The 16,490-nt window shown below is 35.2% G+C and overlaps 1 protein-coding gene across 1 annotated transcript; it reads right to left on the bottom strand.

Annotated features, from left to right (window-relative positions):
- Window positions 1-707: 707 nt before the first annotated feature.
- Window positions 708-15,103, bottom strand: LOC125847708 (ATP-dependent DNA helicase Q-like 4A). Its single transcript, XM_049527379.1, has 25 exons — window positions 14,914-15,103; window positions 13,920-14,093; window positions 13,335-13,383; window positions 12,649-13,062; window positions 12,073-12,243; window positions 11,854-11,984; window positions 11,304-11,703; window positions 11,100-11,231; window positions 8,084-8,170; window positions 7,868-7,995; window positions 6,949-7,069; window positions 6,660-6,811; window positions 6,437-6,572; window positions 5,727-5,850; window positions 5,582-5,652; window positions 5,400-5,468; window positions 5,169-5,297; window positions 4,931-5,089; window positions 4,735-4,815; window positions 4,498-4,659; window positions 4,296-4,351; window positions 2,738-2,870; window positions 2,541-2,635; window positions 1,456-1,533; window positions 708-1,379 (listed from the first exon to the last, which is right to left on the bottom strand). Exons 2-25 carry the CDS (start codon window positions 14,066-14,068, stop codon window positions 1,064-1,066), a joined length of 3,543 nt encoding a protein of 1,180 aa, XP_049383336.1. The 5' UTR covers window positions 14,069-14,093; window positions 14,914-15,103; the 3' UTR covers window positions 708-1,063.
- Between the last annotated feature and the right edge of the window lie 1,387 nt (window positions 15,104-16,490).

The following is a 16,490-nucleotide window of genomic DNA, read 5'->3' on the forward strand; positions in this document are numbered from 1 at the left end:
ATTATTCCATTCAATTTAATTTGTTTGTCTAATTTTAATTTCACACAAAGTTTTTAAAAGTAAAAGAGATTTGAGAGTTTTATGATGGAAAAATTTACAAGAACATACTATTTAAGACCTTAATTAATAATATATGTATATACTCCTTTTTATTTACAAAATAGGTTATTAATTACAAACATGACAGAATATATAATTTTTTATCTTTTTTATATATTTTTGTATCCAATTTATTTCTTTTTTTTGGAGTTATATGATAAATTTTATGAGATTTGTAATGTGTTAAAATTATTTTTTAATTTTGTGATCTTAAACCTATCATGTAAAAGTTAGAAGTAAAAATTTACTAAAAAGGGAAAGAGACATTTTTCTTACCCAAATTAAAAGAAAGAAAAGAAGTAGAACGAACAAGTTAAAACGGAGAGAATCCAGTAGGAATACGATACGTATGAATTTGAATGATATCCTCAAACGCATGCTCGCTAGCAATTCGCCCATCCAAAATATCCAACAAGCTAATTTTTTTATTAAAAGGTATGGCGATGTTAGTTCCTTCCCTACTAAATTACTCACTTATTTCTCATGACCAACATTACAAAGATTGTGGTTTTATTTCTTTGAATATATTTAACAAAAATAAATTTAAAAAATCATACTGTACACAAAGCCCAACTGGCCAACACAAACATTAAAGCTTTGATAAAGAACAAATTACTTAAGGTTAAAAGACATTTAAAACGGTAGCAAGCAGCATTCAGAAAGTCCTGATGAATCCAATAGAAAATTTAGCAATCAACTAATATATAGAAAAGAGAAATATTATATACACTACGATGAATCATAGCAAGATTAAGTTAGCATCTCATAGTAGCTGGAAATTGAGCCTTGTTCCAGCAGCTTTGTTAACAGATTTACATTTCACCCAAATTAATAAAAACAGTGTGGTGATCATAAACTTTTCACCCATGCAAACTGTGATGCTAACTCCGAACGATACTACCTGGGATGTTGATCATGGAATGCTTCTTTCATTCTGATCAACTTTTGAAATAGGAAACATTCACTAAGGCATCATGTTCTCATCGAAATCAAGGTCACCGTCTATACATTCATCAAAATACCCAAGGTCCCTATAGTCAATAACCTCAGCATGTTTGTTCTGCTTCTTTAACACCCTTTTCTTAGTACATCCAGTGCTTTCAGTGAAGAACTCTTCATCTTTGGAGTTCCCGTTTTGTACATCGATGGAATTTCTCCTCTTTTTACCTGAATCAGTATTGTCATTGCCGCTGCTACTCGTCTTATCTGACTTATAGTAATCCCTGACCGTAGCCTCAATGGTTTCCAGCACCTTATCCCCGTACTTGTTGATTTTTACCCTAAATTGCACCATCAAGCTCATTAAAAATGAGGAACTAAGGGTGAAAAAATTGTCTAACTTGTTCTCTAACTTACTTGCCAATTCCATTGATGTCACGTAGCTCATTTATAGTTCTAGGTACTTTCTGGCCAATCAGCTGCAGGGTGTCATCTCTAGAAAAATGAGAACAATTTATCAGCTCCTGACAACAGGAAAGAATGAAAGGACGACATGGCACATCAAACAGCTTAACTTTAGTCTACAATAACGCATACATTTCTAAGCTATACTAAGTGTCAAATTTGTTTCCTTTTGTATCCTCCAGCACGGAAGAATATTCAAATGAAGTATCATATAGATGAGAATGGCAAAGAAAATTCTAACTTACTGAAAGCCCTCACAAAGCCCAGACCTGAATCCAAAAGTCTAAGAAATTTATTTTAAACTAGAATGTTTAACTTTAAAGAGAAACAGAGTCCAGCATAACCTGCAAATACTTCATCTGTTGTTGGTTACTCTTCTCTTTTGATAAGTGAGAATAAGTTGTGCAAATATGCAACGTAGAACGCCTGAATGCAAAGGGCTCTAGCACAGAGTGCATATACACCAACTTTAAGAATACAGAACATCTTCTACCAGATTTTTTTCCACGGCACAATATGCCAATCAAAAGCAATCCTTTTGAATGGATTCTGAACATATGATTCTTTGATCAACTTTTTATATACTACTCCCTCCCATATTAAGTGAATTGTACGTGTATGGCACAGTGCACACTCTTAAGAAAAACAGTTGAGGACAAAAGTTGAAAGCTAATTTCTATTATTACCCTTTTGATTATTCCTAAACTGTTCTCTTAGAAAATGTAAAGTAGTTAAGAACCTCATTAAAAGAAAGGGTAAATATGGAGAAGAATCCTACAGTTCTCTTGAGCTTTGAAAAAATCACTTAATATGAACTAGAGGGAGTACTATGGTTTAAGAGAACCAAACCGTAAAGCAGCAAAACAATAGGGCTGACTTGCATATCACATCTTTTAAAGGCCGGGAGAAATTCAAAAGTACGACTTAAGTTCAACACCATTGCCCAAGTGAAGTAGAAGCAACAAGAAGATGCTTAATGTTCTATTAGAGAAAAAGGAAACGAGAGGAAAATAAAAAGAGATTAAAAAGGCACTTACCCAAATATATGGTAAGCCATGACACCATCTCCGGATTCCCTAACAATATTAGTACGAAGTTTCCGTAGAGCTGAATACAGTATCGCTGAAAGGGTCTAAAATAAACAAATAGAATAAGGTGTGGCACAAAAACTAATTGATAAGGAAAGCACACCTACAACAAGGTGCTTGGATAATCATATGAAATCTGAACGTACTGGATCAAATGTAGATTGAGGTACACCAGAAGGGTCTGTCCTTGGAGGACTCTGCTTTCCTGATGTTAGTGAACCTTTTGCTGGAGTGGCATCATATTTACCCAGTTTAGATGCCTTCACAAATGAAGGGAACCTGTAATAACATCAAGTAGATCATACTCTGTTGTGTGTTGCATATGACAATTTGATCAGGAGCAGAAGAAGATATTTGGTTTAGTTGCTTAATATACAAGTAGTCATAGAAAGCAGCACTATTTAGAGACTGATTGTTCTACTTTATGTTTAGATTATTTGATGTGCTATCTAATGATTTCTCTTTCAAACTTATAATAGCACAAAAAAATATGATTAGTAGTAACATGTTTGATAGAAAAAAGACAAATTTTCCCACAATCTAGCTGTCATTATATATACATAGATTAACTGGACTCGTGATAGTCAATATCAAAAAACTAAATTAGATCACAGATCGAGCAGGTAAAAAAAGAAATCAAGACGGGCATGAATATGTTAGTCTTGATTATAATAATTATATGATATACTGGAATGATTTCAATAACCAGAAGCCATCTTCATTTTGGCAATTCGTAGATCCTTGGTTTGCACTAAATTAAGAGAACTTCAATGAATAGAATGTATTGATATGTAAAAGACCCATTGATTGATCTTATTCTACACTTCAGGAAAGCTCTTAGAGTCTGATGGTGAGGGCACAAAACACAGTGGGATGTACCACTCCCTCCGTTTCAATTTGTTTGTCCTATTTTGACTTGGCATGAAGTTTAAGAAAGTAATAGACTTTTGAATCTTCTGATCTTTTATTAAAGATATGTCAAATGTACCAAAATGCCCTTTAATTTTGCGGCCTTAAACATGCCATGTGAAAAGTTGGAATTAAAGAGTTGCCAACTAAGGAAAAAGACATTATTTTTTAAACGAACTAAAAAGGGAAAGTAAGACAAACAAAGGGAGTACATTTCAAGTTCATGAAGTAGTGTAGGGATGTCCTACATTTTAATCCCTTCAAATATATACCCTTGCCCTCCCATTGAATATGACACCATCTACACAGCAAGGAGTTTAAGATATTAATTTAACTTGTGGTTGAAAAGCTACTTCACATGAAACAACATATCAAAGTATAAAAATCGAATTGTTAAATGAATTAGAATGTTGAATGTCGTGGAAATCTAACATCCCCAAGTTGAATCATATGTATTAGGACGGAGCAAATAAATGGAAAAAGACGACCTATGGTAAGTCATGCATGAACCACATCCCTAATTGGAGTTCTCAGAAAACACAACATCAAGATTGGAATACAGTGAAGATGCTATTGTTCCTGGCCGCAGTTAAACCAAATTTGGAAGTCTGGGAGAAAGCATAAAAAAAGTCAAGCTCAAAGAGCACATCCTTAATCATTTTGATAAGTCATGTTTCTGATTACTCAATCACTTCAAAATAGTACATAGTAAGAACTGTGAAGAGAACTTGGTCACATCCAGTAACAAGGAAACAGATCACTAGCTAAATGTAAGCAACAAGAACGGAAGTGAACCTTAATCTCATAGTCTGACCACCAGCAAATAGATTATAGGCCTTTGATTCATTCACCTGAATAAGGATAACACTTTCAGTTTCTTAGTAAAACCTCAAATGGTTGAAATTTAAAAGATGAATACTGGAGATAAATAAAGACTAATTTTTTTGCATATGATATCTGAGGCTGTTTTGTCTCTATTCTATCTTCAGTAAATTACCTTTAGGACTGATGAAACGGATCCATAAAGGTCACTTTTTTTAACATCCTCCACAAGAATATCTTCAGTAACAAGATGACGTAGCACGCAGGATGCTTCACCCTTGGCGAGCTTCTTTCCAGCTCCATGCAGATGCAAGGACTCGTGTCTGTGTTTCTTCACCTATAATAGTAAAGGAGACCATATTAGCCAATGAGAAAAAAGATAATAAATGAGAAGTTAAAAGCTAGGACATACATATTGACTCAAGGAGCCCCTGAAGACTTCCAAAACATGGGCTGACGAGAATTTTTGTCCTGTCATCTTCACCAATTCAACCTGACATGGCAGGCAAAATATCAATGTTTACTAAAACCAGCAACAGTCTAGTGTGTTTCAAGGAAGTGAATGTCTTCTGTCAAATACAGAATTGAACAAACTAATTTTTCCCTACTAATTGCTTTGCAACTTCAGTGACATCTTTCTCAATACAGTTCTGAGTCTTGCAGCAATTATCACATGTTTTTCTGCAGTTGGTAGATTCGAATTTCTCTCCAAAGTGAATAAGCTGAAGGAGACGACGACAATCAACTTCATTCTCACAGTAACTGACCTGAAAAAAGTGTTGAAAGACTTGAGAAAACTAACATTACAAAAGTGAAGATCTCAGTGACTTATGAACAATCACATGCCATTCTTAGAAGATTTTCCACGTTTGTCTCAAGGTTCCTCCCTGAAGCTGCCACATTTGAACGACCGTATCCAGACCCAAAGGGACTCTGCTCTACAGTGCCTTGACTGATCATATGCTTGACTCGTATCTATTGAATTTTTTTAAAAAAAGCAAAAGATGTTTAACAGGAAATAAAGAAGTAGAGGAGATCAACACTCATATAATACTTTACTAATGGACAGAGACTCACATAATCACTATAACTGTAGTACAGAACACAAGAGGAAGGTAGACCATCTCTACCAGCACGACCACACTCCTATTGAACAATAACAGCAAAGTAAATTTTACACTCCATTGAACTGAATTTAACGCACTAGTTTTTCCGAGTAGTTTAAAAGAAAGAATGAGAAATTAAAGTTTAGCAACCACCTGATGGTACCCTTCAATAGATTTTGGCAAAGAATGATGAATGACAAAACGAACGTTTGGCTTGTTGATACCTGCAGTCAACATGTTAACACTGATTAGTTAACAGCATATCAGCTTGAAAAAGCCACTTAAGTCTCAATCATACCCATTCCAAACGCAATAGTTGCACATATAATATTGATCTCATCTTTGCTCCACTGCTTCTGGATGTTAGCTCGTTGAGCACCATCCATGCTGCCATGATAAAATGCTGCTTTATGTCCGTATTCCTGCAAATTGAACATTCCCATTAGACAATTATAAACTCCAAAAAAGAATTATCTGGACTAGACAAGAAAAGAGAATGTGAAAAGGATCTTTGGTAGTCATCATCTATCTAGCTTTTAGGAAAAAACAGTGCATCAGCTCATTGAACATACTGTTCCATAAGAAATAAGGGTTGCTGACTAAGTATTTGACAAAGCGCTTTCTGTTTATGTAAAAATGAAATAGATACTGTAAAAAATAAATTACTCCAGACAGGCCTAACTATTTGCTAGAAGTTTAAAGTACCTGAACAATAGAGCCACAGTGAGTTTCTAATTTATGATCATCGTATATAAAATTAATGCAAGAAAAGACAATACGAAATTAGAAGCTTTTAAAGGAAGAAGAGATTTCAAAAGGTGATATCTAGATACTAACAAGCAACCACTCAAACTAGTTCATAATTATCCCCACATCACAGGAAAAATGAACACAAACATCATCTTGTTTACTTCATGCATTATTTTATGTTTTAAGAAAGTTTTCGCTAGGAAACCGACAGTAAAGCAAGAAAGAAAGAAATAGAGTGTCTGTAAAAAGGTGATGAACCTGCAGCTTTTCTGCTACTCTCTCACAATCCATTCTAGAAAGACAATAAATTATCCCGCATTGATCGAAATGATTATTCTTTATAAAAGTGCCAATGTCTTCCAAACACTTCTTTGTCTTTGGGATAACAGTATATCTGCAAATTTGAAAAATTTACACAATCATGTATTTGCAAGGCCAAAAAAGGTATGGTACCACTACGCTTTCAGAATCATTTATTCACCTTAAATTTGGACGATTGAAGCTTTGTCGGAAAATAATGCAGTTGGCAAGACCAAGAGCCTGAACAACATCCTCCTTGACACTTATTGTAGCAGTTGCAGTCAAGGCCAGAACAGGCACGGTAGGGAACTTTTGCTTCAGGATACCTAGACCCTAGATGACAACTGAAAAGTTTAGCGTCCATAAAAAGTACCCCAACAAATATGATAACACGAAAAATGCTTTTTTTTAGAAATAAAATGCTACAAATTATTAGCTGATAACACGAAAAATACTTGAAAAGACATTACCTGATAATCAGGCCTGAAATCATGTCCCCATTGGCTTACGCAATGTGCTTCATCAATAACAATTCTAGCAAGTGTATCACGAGTATGTAGACTTTCCAAGTGTCTCAATAGAACATCACTTCTGCACTACCATACAAGACTTCTTTGAGTATTTCAAAATATAGTTTGGTATTAAGGATAAATTTTGTGCAGTAAGGAACACACTTTATGTTCCCTAGGACCCTGCAGAAAAATTACTAGAAACAGTATAAACTTTCTTTATCATGACTCTAGAAGGTTGACCTTTTGATAGCAGATAGCCAAGGGAAACTTAAAGAACTATTCATTTTTACCACAAACAACTAATTTAGCTAGGTATTAAATCGTGTCATTGTTGCAAAGCCGAAATCCTAATTTCATTGTTGAGGCTCTATCAAATAAAGGAACAATGAATCAAGGGACTTAAAGGTCGGTTTTGAGGGCCTGAGGCAGTGGCCACTCTGCACAATGTTGCAGTTTAGTCTAGCGCGAATTATAGTCCCCTTCATCTGGAATCCAGATTCTGGATAATTCCCAAACAAATAACACTTGTGGGTATTGCAATTAAATTGCTGAAGTATAACCTTTTCCAAAGAAGTAAGACCAAGTTTCAAGAAATAGTGCTATCCAAGTTATAGTAATTACAGATTGAGCAATCACAATTCATTAATGGGAGCTTATCCATCACACCTTCAGAAAGGTTTCATGCCTCCAGCAAGGAACTTACTTTTCCTGCTAGCATCTCACTATTTCATAGTCGCACCAGAATAACAGATCAGCCAAGGAATAAGGAAGAGCCAAGGAATTTCAAGATTTGTCTTAACTTTTAAATATCAGACACTTCATTCAGAGAAGTTACCATAAGTTTCAATTGTTACCAAATGAAATTACGAGTACGCACTTGGCAACTTTCTCTGGGGTAACATATAAAAATTTGTATTTGGAACCATCTGAATTGAGCTCTCTAAGTATCTCCTGTTGCTCAGTCCACTCCATGTTGGAACTAAGATAAGCAGCAGGTATGTTAACCTGCAATGTGTACATACCATGAAACCACAGCATTAAGGTAGATTTTCTTAGAAGCAGATGAAGTTATTATAGTCTCAACCATCATTACCTGCAGCAAATGCATTATCTGATCTTGGATGAGCGAAACAAGAGGTGAAATAACCAAAGTAATCCCAGGACAAATAAGACCAGGAAGCTGCAGGAAGTAGGTCATGAATGTGAGAGTCCCAGCTGCCAAAAATTCAAGTACCAAGCCCAGTACACAAGAAATGAGCAAAAGTAAACTGGAGCTCCCAAAAATATGTCCATCTTTTGAAGTAGTTATATTGGAATAGCAGCAATAAGAAAGTTCACATTTTGGGTACAAATTACCATGGCAAGAGAAAGAAGAATGTAGATATCAATAGTGGAGCCACAACAATGATAAAAGTTTCTAACAGTAGTAGATAGCTCAATTCCATAATGATTGTGCACATTTTCTACTTGATGCATTTAATAGGTGTAACAGTTCATGAAGAAAGATCTACTCGAACACATTTTCAGATAACTAAGCCAAGCTTGGCAAGAACACATTTCACAAACATATCTTTATTTCTTTGTATAAATGCCTTTCAACACATAGAGGGGCATATCATCGTCAAAAAAGGAATTTCCCCTAGTTTAACTCCCAACAGCATGACTACATAGCTTCGCCCTTCTGTATCTCCTCATAGGCAAGGACCCACCTACCCCTGTTGTTGATACCTTCCACTAGTCATCCTCTAGCCTCATCATGGTTGTATACTTCTCCCCCAGCAGTCACCAGGGTTTCAGGAAAACCACTACTGACAGAAATATCTTGCATCACTCATCCTCGTCAGGCTTCAACAATTTTCCTCGCCCTCCCTCTTTCCGTAGGGCTAAATCATTAAAGAGACTGCATAATATTTTTCTATTTCTTGAATATCTACATATGTATGTGTTAGAATCTGTAGATTTTCTGATAATTATTTTCTTGGGAAATAGGTACAATTTCATTAGGAATGGTTTTACTAAAAAGAGGTAGTTTACAAACTTGAAAGAATTTTTGATTCCAAGCAATGCAAGATGAATTTGATCAATGAAATTCAAACAACCGAGCTCCAGAACGGACTGAGCTTGAACATTAAATACAGGGGTGACTTGTTAACAGCTCTACACATTCATAGAGCTAACGGAATTACAACTTTTGTAGGAAATATGGAATGAGCACCTGTGGTAGAAGAAATACTTTTGTCATTTCCAGTTACAATGGAAGAAAATTCAACATTTGATGCTATAACATATGACAACCTTAAGGCCATTATTGACAACTGGTTAAGTGGTAGATATCAACAAGGAGTTTCTGTACAATCTGAAGGCTTCTTAGCAAAATGAACCCAGAAGTGAGCATAGCTAAGAAGGGTTGATGATTCTTCTGTTGTTTAATCTCCTTCTGAAACTGGTACCATGTAACCCTCTAAATTTATAAGGGAAAAAGGACAAATATACCCCCGAACTTTTGTAAATGGTATGCGTATACCCTTCGTTATACTTTTAGGACGTCGAAATCCTTGCCGTTCAAATTTTGGAGCATATATACCCTTTAAGTTAACGGTGGTACACGTGTCGCGATCCTAACCACTGACTTGATATTTGTTAAATTTCTGCCCAAAATTAAAAAAATCCACCCGAATTAATCTAGAAACCCGCCCAAATACATAATACCCATGACCCGAAAATATTAACCCAAATCCCCAAATCAATTCACCTAAGGGAGAAGAACAAAAGTGGCAACCGTAGCTCCGCCACTACACGGCGGCTGAAGATGTATAATTGTAGGCCGAAGCGTGATTGGAAGGGCAAAATATTGAAGCACGAGTATCAATCAAAGCAGCTTCCGTCAACGAGGATACAGCCAGATCCCCAATGGTTCATCAATACTCGGGTGATTAATACTCAGGAGAAATTGGAATCCTTTAGAGAAGAGATCCAGGATCGGCTTTCTAGCAACTACAATATCATAATGAATGGATGTCCCTTGTGAATGAGCACAAGAAGAAAGGAAAAGCTCATCAACTTGGCAGTAAGCCTTCTACTGGAACAGAGAAGAAACACGCAAAACATTTTAAATCATTAGCCAAGAAGGCCGACACGCCTTAAGATCTCCCCTTCCACAATTCATGAAGAGACAGACCATCTAAATACAACCTTTTTCCAAGATGATTCGAGGGATAAGCCAAAGATAAGATTGGATAACTCAGATTTTAGTAAATCAGTAGATACTTCAGTTTATTCGAGAAATTTAGGGAAGTAAAAGTAGAGTCTTATATAAATATCAAGAAGACAACTATGGTACTTAGTTTTTTGGAATGCTGGTAGAACAGCACTATTGACAATTGCTGCTGATTTTGGCTTTGAGGAATAACTCCTATATGAGTTGATTTTTGTTTTCATATTCTGAGTTTGTTTAAAAAAAAAAAAAATCACCTAATTTAAGATCCTACTCTGACCCCAAAACTCCTTCTCTTTCTCATTCACCTCTTCTCTCCAAACAAATCTAACCCTACTACTTAACCAAATCCTAATCCTAGTATCAGTCTTTGTGCTTGTTTGGATGGGTCTTCCTCTTCTATGAGAAAGTTGAGGAGAAATTGGAGGATTTAGTGTTGAGGATGATTTGGGGATGAAGATGGGGAAAGATGCTGCTAAACAAGTGTTTAAGTTGCTTAATTTGAAATTAAGTGAATTGATTTGGGGATTTGGTTAATATTTTTGGGTTATGGGTATTATGTATTTGGGCGGGTTTCTAAATTAATTCGGGTGGATTTTTTTAATTTTGGGCAGAAATTTAACAAATATTAGGTCAGTGGTTAAGATCGAGACACGTGTACCACCGTTAACTTAAAGGGTATATATGCTCCAAAATTTGGACGGCAAGGATACTGACGTCCTAAAAGTATAACGAAGGGTATACACATACCATTTACAAAAGTTCGGGGGTTTATTTGTCCCTTTTCCCAATTTATAATAATACCAGATAATAGCATCTTAGACAGATTACATTTGCTTCACGTTATAAACACCACAGAGAAAAGCTTCAAAAGCCATAAAGTCGAATGTCTCACCTGATATGTCAGACTTTTGCCTCCTCCTGTTGGCATTAAAACAAATACATCATTTCCGCTCATTGTTGCATTTATCACCTCTCGTTGATTAGGACGAAAAGAGTGATTTCCAAATACCTTTTTGTTATTGGCCTGACAATGGAAAATATGTTCAAATTCAACTCCAGAAACATCTCATTCTTACGCACACATTTAAATACACACCTCAAGCTTCTTTGTCCAAGGGAAATCTCGGCTACTCCACTTCTTGTCATTTGAACCATCAATATAGTTAACTTCAAGATACTTTGGGATGTATGGTTCTCTTTCCACTGGGGCTGTTGAAAGACCATATCCACCAGTCACATCAAATGAAAGTGATGATGAATTCCAGTTGTCAAAGTGACTGGACTCATTGTATCCACTAAACTGTGTGTCGAGTCTCGTAGGATTAAGCCTTGAAGGGAATGAAGAAGGTGTGGCATACTGAAAGGCAGAAGGTGTTTCATATTGAAAGCCAGAAGTTAGTGTGGAAGCAGAACACTGTGACATCTTTCTTTCTTCATTGCCTGATACAGTTTGAAGAAATTTTTCAAGGTGCTGAATTTGCAGCTTCAGCTGTGACCTGAAAGTATGCAAACGCAACCAGTTATAAGCTTCAATATTTCTACATTTTTTGTCAAGGAAGAACAAATGTGCAGCACAGATAAGACATGGTATGAGAAAACATCAAACTAGAAATAGGAAAAGAAAAGAATAATATATGAGAACATACCGTTCTTGGCGAAGCATTTCAATCTGTTCTGAACTCAGGTCTGAAACATTGTCAAGAAGATCATTTGAAATCTCAATTAGCTTATCCTTCATCTCTTGTAAATGATCCAAGGCTCCAGGGCAAAGTCCTAGCTGTATTAATTGCAGAATCAAGCGTCGGAGTTAAGAAAATATCAGTAACTTTGGAACGAACATGATTGAAGCAGAGAAACCTTATTACCTGCAAACCATGGTTGCAGTTTATGGACAACTCCGGTGGCAAGTTTGTCTCCTCATGTCCAGCCAAACTTTGAGAATTTGTAACTGGAGTAGTTGACGGAACCCTGGAGACAGAAGGCTGTGGCGTGCAGTTGGTCTGATAGTGTTCAACTATTTGGTCAACATCTATATTCTGAAAAAGGAATGTAGCATAACTTTCTAACTGTCTAAAAAAACTCAGATTGAGACAAATTATCAGGGGAAGATGGTCAAAGTGTAGAACATAGATAATAGATTTGCATGCACATTTCATCCTTCACTGCAGAAACCAGAAAATAAGAGACAATAGCAATTAGTGCAGAATATTAATTGTTTTCTCCTTCTGTTTTCTTTTTCTATTTTTGGTTTTGGCATTACTTTCAAAGAAGCAACGTAAAGCTCACTTGTTTTGGTCTCTTTTACCCAAAATATCAGCATATTCAAATTGGATTTAAGTCGGCAATTCCTAGTTTCAAAAGTCAACAACCAATAATATGATATATCCTAGGGAGAGTGGGAAGTCTTTTCTGTTATCTGCTTAAGCCACACCAAAAATTACCAGAAGAATGTCATCTTCTTCAGTTTCATCAGCACAAGTGGTATACGCCTCCCGTGTCTTCTTGCTTGCACCATTTGCATGACTGCTGGATATTTCCCCTACACCTCGAGCATGTGAATTATCTACTCCACTCTGCCTGTTCACAACATTCCCTGTTTCTGCTATGCCACTTGAGTGTGGTGGAAAACAATTGCCTGCATACCTTCTCGAGTCACTGTTTTCACCATCTTCACCAACACCTTGATGCACTGGCCTGCACCTCGCTGGAGCACAGTTTCCATCAGATGCACGTGGGATCTGTGTGTGATTAGAGTGTTGTGAAAAAGCATTGGTATCTTTGGTTAGTTGTAGAGTTTTCCCTGGTCTTGTGTAACTCTTGGGAGACAACTTGAGGCTGGTTAGAAGCTTCCAAGCCTGCCAAGAATCAGAAAACCAATATGAAAAGTGATTCCTATAGCTGACCAAACAAAGGACTCAAACAAAAATTAATATTTCATTCAGCATTTTATGCTAGGATTCCTCAAAAATATGCTCATGAAGTTAGTGCCTACATAGATCCATTCTACGATTGTACAACAAATAAAAAGCAAAAATAATAAAATGGTTTCAAATAGTAATAGATGTATTAAGAACTGTCAAGAATGAAATGGTTGGAGGATCTTAATATCCTGCAGACCCAAAAGCACCTTTTCAGCTTCCAATTTTGTTACACTTCTGATTTGACAAGTCATTGACCTGTAAAAATAACAATAAGCAATAGATAAGAATACAATCATCCTTTAACTGATAAAGAATTAAAGAACATAGATACAATTAGCGTTCAGATAGTACCAGAAAAAAAATTATAAACAATAGTACCAAGAAAAGAAGAAGAGAAAATTCCCCAGGAATTTGGTGAGTGATATAACCTGATGATGGATCTTAGTACATTCAATAGAATGCGGCAATGTTTTACAGTTTCTGTCAGTTACTCTCAGTGATTACTTAACTTGAGAATGAAACTTTTTTGTGAGCTAGCATTAAGTACCTCCAGCATAGTAGACCTTACTTGTCCTAAAATTTTGCATGTATAGTACTGGTGGAATATACACAAATTTGGAAACACTGAAAGCAATATGACTACAGTTGCATGGTTTAAAGTTCAGTCACCCCATGGTTAATTATCTTTTATGCATCAATCATGTGCAGAAGTTATCTTCTTTGAAACGTTTGAGTAGAAAAAATGTGCAATCTTATGAGAAAACAAACCAGGTTATGATAGAGTGGCACACCTGGCATTCATTTCTTCTCTGGTACAATGTCTTTGTGTCGGTAGAGAGAAAAGGATGTTCGAACTCAAGAACTCATCTTGGCATGAAAAATTATCATGGGCAGTAGCATGTTGCGTCCAGTTGGCTTTTGGAAGCTTATCTTTAGACATGGAACCTCCAGCTGAATTAGCCTCCCTGCATAGAACATCCAATTTTTAAACAAGAAAAAGATGCTCCAGCAAACTTCAGAAAACAGAAAAGAAAAGGAAAAAGTAACATACATGAGCACATAAACTAAACGACACTAGCATCATCTGTTATGCCTTGGGACGTGAATTAATAAATCTACTTCCCTAATGGTCTAGCTAGCTAAAAACCAAACCAAAACCACACATAAAAACCTGTAAATGCCACCAAATTGTCCAGGAAATGAGCATGAAAAATGAGCCTGTAACCAAACTGATTAAGGAAACAATTAATCACTCCTTTTCATTTTGTTTGTCTTGATTGGCTTTTTAGTCCATTTCAAAAAAAGAACATTTATTTCCTTTTTTAGCAACTCTTTAATTTCAACTTCTAATTGGCATATTTAAGACCACAAGACATTTTGATAAATTTTACTCATTTTAATTTAAGATCACAATATTTAAAAGTCTTACTATTAATTTTTAAATTGTGTCAAGTAGACACCAAACAAACAGATTGAAACGGGGGAGTATTTTATCGCACACAAGCATATGTACATAAACAAAACAAAAAAGAGATAAGCCTCCCACTTCCCAGAATAAAAAATAAAAACGAATGAAAGTAAAATTATGTGCACATTGAAAATATTAATGGATGATAATCGACAAGGGTGCATTGATAATAACACTCCACTAATCATTAAGAACACTCATCAGATGTGAAAGTTAAGAGAATTGAGCAATTACTGAATCGGAGATCTCGAATTGAAGACTGAAAAACAATTGCTTTGAAAATAATAGGGTTATGCAGTGTGAAGAATTCAACTGACCATAAAAATGTGACTTCCAACGTCGTTGGCGAATCAGTCCCCGGCGAAACGGAGTAGGTCTGTCAGCCACGATATGGAAGAGAAACGAAGAAATGAGGATACAGGCTGAAAGCTTCAAATTTCGAGACGCGGGATGGATTGGCGGGATAGTTTTCACGAACGAGTTAGGGCTTGGCCCGATTCTGGCGTTATTCACGTTTGGGCCAAACAACCAAAAAATATACCATTTACATACCTTTTTTATACCACTTACATACACAAGTATAGTCAAAATATATAACTTCCGTATAAAAAGTTTATCATATATAATTTGGTTAAAACATAACTTACACATAATTTGCATAAAGAAGATGAGAGAAGCGGGATTGAATGGTTTGAAAATGTGAAGAGGAATGTGTGGTTGCATTACTGAGTAAGGAGGTGTGAGAGATAGGTTATAGTAGGTATGAGGAGAGGTAGAGGTAAACTGAAAAAATATTGGAGAAAGTTGATGAGACACGCTATCACTCAAATTTGGATTAGCAAGAACATGACCTTAGATAGTTGGTGTTTGTTATTGTACTATTTGTATTACTATAGTTCTTATTTTTTATATCTCATTGTTATTTATTAAGTATTATTTTCAATACTCTATTCTAGTATGCTGTGTATTATTTCGATTATTGCACTATTTGTCGGTGGTTGCTTTTTTTTTTGTAGACTTTGCACTTTTTTTCTCCTAGCTGGCTATATTTTCTTCTTTATATATGAAATTGCTATATCTGAGCCGAGAATCTTTCTAAAACAGTTTTTCTACCTCCACAAGATAGTGGTAAAGGTTGCGCACATTCTACCTTCTCTAAGCTCCACTTGTGAAATTTCATTGATTATGTTATTATTGTTGCAGAGTTGTGTTGCATGTATTTGGTACGTTGTTGGTATATATTTCTGTATATGTCATTTTATGTCCGGTGCTACTCTATACACATCCAAAATCTAAAGTATATATATACATTTTATCATTATTTATATATATGATTCAGAAAATAATAATAGAGTTTTTTTTTAATTTCATAACAATATGAAATTTTAATCAAAACTAATTCTAATCTTCACCAAACTCCCTCAAGATTAACATATAAACTCCAAAAGTTATTTTCAAACGCCTCCAATAACAACCAACCTAATAAGCAACAAATTATCAAAACTTGATTTCCAATTAAAAGCTTTGGAATTTTTGAATAACCATTAACGGAATTATAAGAATTCTAGTTTCCATTGTTTAATTTGTTAATTTTTCCTCCTTTTTTTAAAAAAAATAATAATAATTATAATCAATATTAATTATTTTTAAAAGGAGCACATACAAAGCATATAACTAAACACATTTATATACTATTTTACAATTTATGTATATATTCCTCTCTCGATAAATCATAACTATTATTGATTGCATAATATTATAAATTGCTCTCAAACTTGACAAGCAAATGTTCTTTAAATTGTTCATTAACAAATTCAGTCGTCATTTTTGTTCATCAAATTATAAACATTTATTATTTACATATTGTGAAGTTTGAAGGCCATGTTGGTTTAGC

Source organism: Solanum stenotomum, chromosome 1 (genome assembly GCF_019186545.1).
Source record: "Solanum stenotomum isolate F172 chromosome 1, ASM1918654v1, whole genome shotgun sequence".
NCBI lineage: Eukaryota > Viridiplantae > Streptophyta > Magnoliopsida > Solanales > Solanaceae > Solanum > Solanum stenotomum.